Source organism: Oncorhynchus gorbuscha, linkage group LG25, assembly GCF_021184085.1.
Source record: "Oncorhynchus gorbuscha isolate QuinsamMale2020 ecotype Even-year linkage group LG25, OgorEven_v1.0, whole genome shotgun sequence".
NCBI classification, from domain to species: domain Eukaryota; kingdom Metazoa; phylum Chordata; class Actinopteri; order Salmoniformes; family Salmonidae; genus Oncorhynchus; species Oncorhynchus gorbuscha.
The window spans coordinates 42,547,164-42,555,731 of NC_060197.1; the positions used below are offsets into that span (position 1 = coordinate 42,547,164).

Here is an 8,568-nt window from a genome sequence, read left to right on the forward strand (position 1 = left end):
CTCTTAATCGTTATTAGCACCTGATGCTGTTGATATTAACGCACTAGGCAGCTGTTTTCCCTGTGAGAAACATCACTTGTAGATGGTTAAATATAATACACTCTTTCCTCTGAGATGACTGAGTACTGTAGCAATGCTCATGTAGAAGGCAGCCTAGCCCTGTGTGGAGGCCCACCTCTCTCTCCCAAGGCAGTGGAGATGCTGCAGGTTGGACTGAGCAGGGTGAGAGGTGCTGAGAGGATGATTGGGGGCAAATAGTCTGGTGATCAGATGAGGCCGGAGAGCCGCTGTCGCAGTGCTTTGTGGGTAGCAGCTCAAGACTACAACCTTGATGGCTCAGCTGTAAGCCAGGCTGAGATGCAAGAGCCAATCAAGGCAATTCATCCAAGGAAAGATGGCTCTTTGCTCAGACAGATATTTGATCTCTGATTGTATCTACTTGAATGCTCAACCATCAAGAGCCACTTTGGAGAGAAAAAAGAGATGTCTTTTTCTTCATTTCTTTCTTCTTCTTTGCCTTCCTCCATCCATTCTACATGTGTTACCATTTCCCTGTGATCGGTTGGCATGTTAACAATCAACGGCGGTTGCCATGACTTCATTCTCTTTGTTTCGTGCATTTTTTGGCTGAAATGTATTTATTTTTCTGGGTCACAAATGTCATGGAAAATCCACCAAATGTCTTGAATATGTTTTCAGAATATTGTCTAGGCTTACATACGCTTACATATACCCACTTCTCGCCGACTGCATATGGATTTGTAATGACCCATGCCTACATAGATTTATTGAGGTGCTTTGTAGTATTGTGATTTTGTATTTCTGCGGTGAGTAGGGACTCAGAAACAGAACAACGGAATGGCACTCATGATGCATTTGATTTAAGATGTAGCTTTGAAAATGGAAATGGAATAAGAAGCATCCCAATCAACAGAGTTGTATTGCTCTCGTGCTCTGTCCCTCTCTATCTGTTTTGTCTATCTATATTAGGGTTGCAAAGATACTGGTAATTTACCAAAGTTACGGGAATCTTTAGTAAAAACAAATGTAATTAACAGAAAATCTATGTCAATCTATCGTAACGTTTGTAGTTATACTTGAATGAAGTTTTTAAAATGTATTATTCATATATAGTATTACTTTTAGTATAATGTTTTACAGCTTTGGCGATTGATTTTTTTTATTTGGAAAATATAAATTCTATTTTTAATTACAGACACTTATAATCTGAAGTACCCAAAAGGGCCACTAGATGTCTTGTGATATATTTTGTATATTTAACTAGGCAAGTCAGTTAATGACAAATTCTTATTTATAATGACAGCCTTCTGAGGAACAGTGGATTAACTGCCTTGTTCGAGGGCAGAATGACAGATTTTTTTTACTTTGTCAGCTCAGGGATTCGATCCAACGACCTTTCTGTAACTGGCCCAACTCTCGAACCACTAAGGTACCTGCAATCCTCGAAAGAAACAACAATTCCGGTAGTTTACTGGTAAACTTCAACGTTTCCACTAAATGACCCTTCCTTTGCAACCCTAATCTCTATCCAGTCATGTCTTAGAGCATGTTTTTCTCCAGTCTCTATCCAGTCATGTCTTAGAGCATGTTTTTCTCCAGTCCAAACTAGACATGTTTCTACACATATCTTTCATTAGTTTCATTGATACCTTGTTTTATATTGAATTGCATTCTAATTCAATACAGTGGAGAATTTCTCACTCCGTATATTATTTTGAAAATACCTGCAATGCCAAACACAACCAGTGATTCTATTCTATTCTTCTTTTACAGGAGATAAAGAGCATTAAAAGTAAGCCATAGTTAACATTTTCTAAAGCCAGGGCAGCATGCTTTCTGCACTCTACCTCTCCTTGCTTGTTCATCTCATACATCACATCTTTCTAGCCATTGGCAGACCTCATCCAACATGGCATCTATGCTGAGTGTACAAGACATTTTGCTCATGTCATGACATGGACTGACCAGGTTGAAGGTTAAGATCCCTTATTGATGTCACTTGTTAACTCCTCTTCAATCAGTGTAGATGAAGGGGAGGAGACAGGTTAAGAAGGACTTTTAAGCATTGAGACAATTGAGACGTGGATGATGTATGTCTGCCATTCAGAGGGTGAATGGGCAAGACAAAGGATGCATGTGCCTTTGAACGGGATATGGTAGTAGGTGCCAGGTTTGTGTCAAGAATAGTCAACCACCCAAAGGACATCCAGCCAACTTGACACAACTGTAGGAAGCATTGAAGTCAACATGTACCCAGCATCCCCGTGGAACGCTTTCAACACCTTGTAGAGTCCATACCCCCGACGGATTGAGGCTGTTCTGAGGGCAGAATGGGTTGCAACTCAATATTAGGAAGGTGTTCCTAAAGTTTGGTAACCTCAGTGCATGTCACGATGCCGCTGGCAACTTTGAACGTCTAGCTTTCAACTTATAGCTTTTAACTGAGCTGTACATCTGTTTCGACTCATAAGATACACAGTTATCGTAGACATCTTATCTGTGGATCGTCTGATCTGGTTTACTAAGTAAACAATACCACAGGTGACCAGCTGCAGCAGCAGTCGCGGTAGTAGTGACCCTATTGATGGTGCGTCTTGTACATTTGTTGCAGTGCTAGTTTTTAGTGTTGTGTTTAATGCATACAACGCTTCTTTCAAAACAAATAACACTGTAGTTAATCTTCGCTTTCCTTTATCTGCCTGGTAATTGGTTAAGGTCCTTAGCAGAGGATTTTAGAGGAGACTAGGTGATTGACGAGTAGATTACTTGGTTCAGACAGTGACTACTTTGTGTCTCTAGAAAATACTTTGGCTTATCTAGAGCTTGATATCACAGTCTCTCCCACATCCTGACATGCAGCACAGCAGTCTACTCACACATACAGAGTAGATAGCATGTCATTTGACAACACAATTTGCAAAACGCCACATTTTGAAGTCTGACATTATTTCAGCTACGGTTCATGTCCCTTTTGTTTCAGTTTGAGGTGTTGTCGATGTTAGGTGTTGTTGTTGTTGTTGTTGTCTTTTTTTGTTTGTTTTGGTCATGTGGTGTGTGTTCTGCATGAAAGCAAAATCAATTTTACCAATGCAATCTGAATACACCTGTCAGTGATACAATTGCAATGATAGAACACATTGAGATGTGATAATAACAACGTTTATGAGAAAATGTACAGACTCATGCAGCTAAGGGAAGAAAAATAAACTTCCTGTTAACAAATTTCTCGCGACCACAACCCTCAACAAAGTGGCAGGAATTATCAGTGTGAAAGACTCAGCTTTTCTATTAATTATATATTAGTCCCACTTTGGGGAAACAGAACACTTTCACTAACGAACCTTCTCTATTTTCCTTCTCTTCCCTCCAGACACCCGGACCTTGCCTGACGTAGCCATGACAGGCAAGTGCACCCGGGAATGCGACGAGTACGGCCACTCGGACTCCTGCTGGATGCCTGTGCGTACGTCGCCCGAGCGACGGCCCAAGACGACCACCACCCAACAACCAAAGCTTTCCACCTTCATGACCAGTGGCGGTAGCGGCAGCAACCCTCCCGAGCAGCAACAACAGCAGCATCCTGGCAGCCAGGAAGCCCTGGTCGCCATGGCCAACGGAGACCCCTCCTCTCACGTGATGCTGGGCAACGACCGCAACCGCAACTTGCTCAATAAGAAGATGGCCTCCTCCTCGTCCTCCTACGAAGCTTTCGGCTCGCCCAGCTTCAGCCCGCCGGGGGTCGAGGAGGGGGTGGTGGTGGGTCACCCCATCGAGGAGATCCCCCTGGCCCCCACCGGGGAATACAAACCCTCATCCTGTGGCACGCTCACCCGCCGGGAGGTCTACCTGTGAGGGGGGCGGTGGAGCTAGCGCCACGGTACGCATGGTTCTAACAACAAACAACAACACCTATAGTAGGCAACCACGACGACAACAACTGAAGACACTTTTTACTGTACCAGACCGACCTTAAAACTGAGCAGGAAAGGTCCAAGGATAACCCTTCTCCAAGACAACCACAACCATCAAAAACAACAACGTGAAACAATGCTAAAATCAACATGGGATACAAAAAGAATCCCTTTTTGCAATTCAGATTCTGACCTTATCTTGCAAGAGGAAGAGGAGGATGGGGCTATTGGTGGGACTTGAAGCGAGACATTGGATAACTGCTGCCGGCCGGCGAGTCGGGCCAATGGGAACATTACTGCTGCCTGATGATCACCACTGTACAATTACCAACTCATTTCCATAAAACATGCATGCATTATCTCTCCCTGACCCCACCTCCCGAAGACTGTACTGTACAAAAAGAGGACCCCCCCCCCCCCCCCCCCCATCTTTTTCTAGAACTTGAGTGTGACAATGAAACGTGTGACAGAGGACCGATGTCATGCCTTTTGGGGACTTAGTGGCACATCCACCCTGATGCAAATGTCATATACATTCAATAATGTGTCACGTAACACATGTCACGTGTCATGACCCCCCCCCTGTGCTACCCACTCTTGATCCCGTAATTTCCACAGCTTATGATATTAAGTTGCGTTCCTCCAAAACACAACCAAACAACAACAGACTGTGAAAGCTACTAGCATGGCATCATAGATCATAACATTTGGGAAAGACTAAGCTTTAACTTTCTGTCCTGTGGATAAGATGGTGCGTATTGCCTCATTCGTGGCAGAATATCATTGACAAATGGAGGAGTCAATACGGTTGGCAATGTCCTAGCCATAGGAGTCCATGAAACACAAAATGTCCTAGCCATGGGAGTCCATGAAACACACAATGTCCTAGCCATGGGAGTCCATGAAACACAAAATGTCCTAGCCATGGGAGTCCATGAAACACACAATGTCCTAGCCATGGGAGTCCATGAAACACACAATGTCCTAGCCATGGGAGTCCATGAAACACACAATGTCCTAGCCATGGGAGTCCATGAAACACACAATGTCCTAGCCATGGGAGTCCATGAAACACACAATGTCCAAGCCATGGGAGTCCATGAAACACACAATGTCCTAGCCATGGGAGTCCATGAAACACACAATGTCCTAGCCATGGGAGTCCATGAAACACATAATGTCCTAGCCATGGGAGTCCATGAAACACACAATGTCCTAGCCATGGGAGTCCATGAAACACACAATGTCCTAGCCATGGGAGTCCATGAAACACACAATGTACGATGAACTGATGTCCAAGTAATGCTTATGTACGAGTGTGCTCACTTTGTCTCTCTCATAGACACCAACACAAGTGTACGTTGTACATATACATCGATTCAGACCCTTTGACCTTTAACCTTTAACCTCTACCTTACTCTGCCTCTCTTTCTCTGTCTTTGGATGGCCCGAGAGTTGAAGACTAAACCGCCCTTCCAGATGTAATTTTCTATCTAGAGACAATCTGAATTGGTTGTCGTTCTTTGCTTGAATTGCGTAATATGTGTACGCTGTTGTGCATACTGTATCACCCCCGGAAAATATTGATTCCTATTCAGATGTAAGTTATAAAGCTGATTATGGTTATTCTCTTGCCCACACAGACAAGCAGACACAAATCAACACACACAGCTAACATGTCATGGTTACACTGTAGGTGAGTTAGTTGAGGGGAAGTGCTGGGTATGTCAGAGTGAATATACACACAGCTAACATGTCATGGTTACACTGTAGGTGAGTTAGTTGAGGGGAAGTGCTGGGTATGTCAGAGTGAATATACACAGGCTAACATGTCATGGTTACACTGTAGGTGAGTTAGTTGAGGGGAAGTGCTGGGTATGTCAGAGTGAATATACACACAGCTAACATGTCATGGTTACACTGTAGGTGAGTTAGTTGAGGGGAAGTGCTGGGTATGTCAGAGTGAATATACACACAGCTAACATGTCATGGTTACACTGTAGGTGAGTTAGTTGAGGGGAAGTGCTGGGTATGTCAGAGTGAATATACACACAGCTAACATGTCATGGTTACACTGTAGGTGAGTTAGTTGAGGGGAAGTGCTGGGTATGTCAGAGTGAATATACACACAGCTAACATGTCATGGTTACACTTTAGGTGAGTTAGTTGAGGGGAAGTGCTGGGTTTGTCACAGTGAACATACACACAGCTAACATGTCATGGTTACACTTTAGGTGAGTTAGTTGAGGGGAAGTGCTGGGTATGTCAGAGTGAACATACACACAGCTAACATGTCATGGTTACACTTTAGGTGAGTTAGTTGAGGGGAAGTGCTGGGTATGTCACAGTGAACATGACAGGGTAGGTTGAGCTGAACCAGAACAGTGATGTGGTGAGGTTTTACCGTGACATTTATTTTGTGTTAGCGTGTGTGCTAGATTGAACAGTACATAAGGTACATAACCCCTGACACAAACACACTATCTATCTATCGCATAATAGTAAGCATAGACATACACTCTAAGTCCATGTCCACCTTCCCATAAATGGAGATGGCACTAATGGCGGAAGTAGATATTTCATATTGACACAGACAGACATCTTTTTGAGCAAGAATGTAAGAATCTGCTCAATGAAGTACAATCAGAAATTCCTGCTGATGTACAGTCAGAAAAAAGGGGTGTGAAAATACAATGGTTTAACATTGTACCTTACAAGTTAGTATGAATGAGAAACCAAAACGTAGGGAATACAAACTGGCATCAGAGTAACTACAATACCACATAGAAATAGCTTTCGGTAGCTATGTTGCTTTAAATACACACTTGTAAATGTATAGCGAGAGTATGGGTTGAATTGAACAAGGGCACGACATGAAGGAGAATATCTGTTGTAGTTTGGACTGACACGACCATATACACACACACACACACACACACACACACACACACACACACACACACACACACAACACACACACACACACACACACACACACACACACACACACACACACACACACACACACACACACACACACACACACACACACACACACACACACACACACACACACACACACACACACACACACACACACACACACACACACACACATAATATGAAGATATTGTGCCTCCTTACCCATCACAAGCTGTGTTTTTCTGCCAGTACTGTAAGTAGGCACAAGGTCTTGCCACCATAACTGAGAAAAATGAATATCAGAAACCCTTGTATATGTTAGCTAACCCTTTGGTTCAAAACAACTGCTATTTGGCAGTCCACCAATCTGTAGTCTGTAAGTACTACTTGTCGTTCGAAGAAGCGCTCCTATGCTTATAAACTGTATACATAAATATGTACTTTTTACTGCATGTTTAAAAGGAATTTACTTAATGAGGAGAATTAAATGTCAGAGAACAATGTACAAAAACAAATTCCTTAACCGGTGAACATGGAGGTCCATCTTGTTGCCTGCTTTGGTTTTACCTAACAGACATTAGCCATGTAGTTCGATTAATAAGTATATCGATTTGAAGAGGAAGAAATGTATGTTGATTTAGCATATTTCCTTCATGTTCCTATTTTGTTGATTGTTGGTTTTGTTTTGTTTCCTCATCAGACACATTTTCACTGCGTTCCCCAATTCCATTGAACAGTTAACCCTACAGTAAACCCTACAGTTAACCCTACAGTTAACCCTACAGTTAACCCTACAGTTAACCCTACAGTAAACCCTACAGTTAACCCTACAGTAAAACCTACAGTTAACCCTACAGTAAACCCTACAGTTAACCCTACAGTAAACCCTACAGTTAACCCTACAGTAAACCCTACAGTTAACCCTACAGTAAACCCTACAGTTAACCCTACAGTTAACCCTACAGTAAACCCTACAGTAAACCCTACAGTAAACCCTACAGTAAAACCTACAGTTAACCCTACAGTAAACCCTACAGTAAACCCTACAGTAAACCCTACAGTTAACCCTACAGTAAACCCTACAGTAAACCCTACAAAAAACCCTACAGTAAAACCTACAGTTAACCCTACAGTAAACCCTACAGTTAACCCTACAGTAAAACCTACAGTTAAACCTACAGTAAACCCTACAGTAAACCCTACAGTTAACCCTACAGTTAACCCTACAGTAAACCCTACAGTAAACCCTACAGTTAACCCTACAGTTAACCCTACAGTAAACCCTACAGTTAACCCTACAGTAAACCCTACAGTTAACCCTACAGTTAACCCTACAGTAAACCCTACAGTAAACCCTACAGTTAACCCTACAGTAAACCCTACAGTAAACCCTACAGTAAACCATACAGTAAACCCTACAGTTAACCCTACAGTAAACCCTACAGTTAACCCTACAGTAAACCCTACAGTTAAACCTACAGTAAACCCTACAGTAAACCCTACAGTAAAACCTACAGTTAACCCTACAGTAAACCCTACAGTTAACCCTACAGTAAACCCTACAGTAAACCCTTCAGTTAACCCTACAGTTAACCCTACAGTTAACCCTACAGTAAACCCTACAGTAAAACCTACAGTTAACCCTACAGTAAACCCTACAGTTAACCCTACAGTAAACCCTACAGTTAAACCTACAGTAAACCCTACAGTTAAC

At 42.7% G+C, this 8,568-nt stretch overlaps 1 protein-coding gene across 1 annotated transcript in view; it reads left to right on the forward strand.

Annotated features, from left to right (window-relative positions):
* Window positions 1-6,953, forward strand: part of LOC124013910 (protocadherin-7-like) — a 249,514-nt gene extending 242,561 nt beyond the window's left edge. Inside the window, exon 3 of the mRNA XM_046328469.1 lies at window positions 3,392-6,953. Coding sequence (XP_046184425.1) covers window positions 3,392-3,873 — 482 coding nt within the window. The 3' untranslated portion in view covers window positions 3,874-6,953. The remainder of the gene's footprint in view (window positions 1-3,391) is intronic.
* The last annotated feature ends 1,615 nt before the right edge of the window (window positions 6,954-8,568 follow it).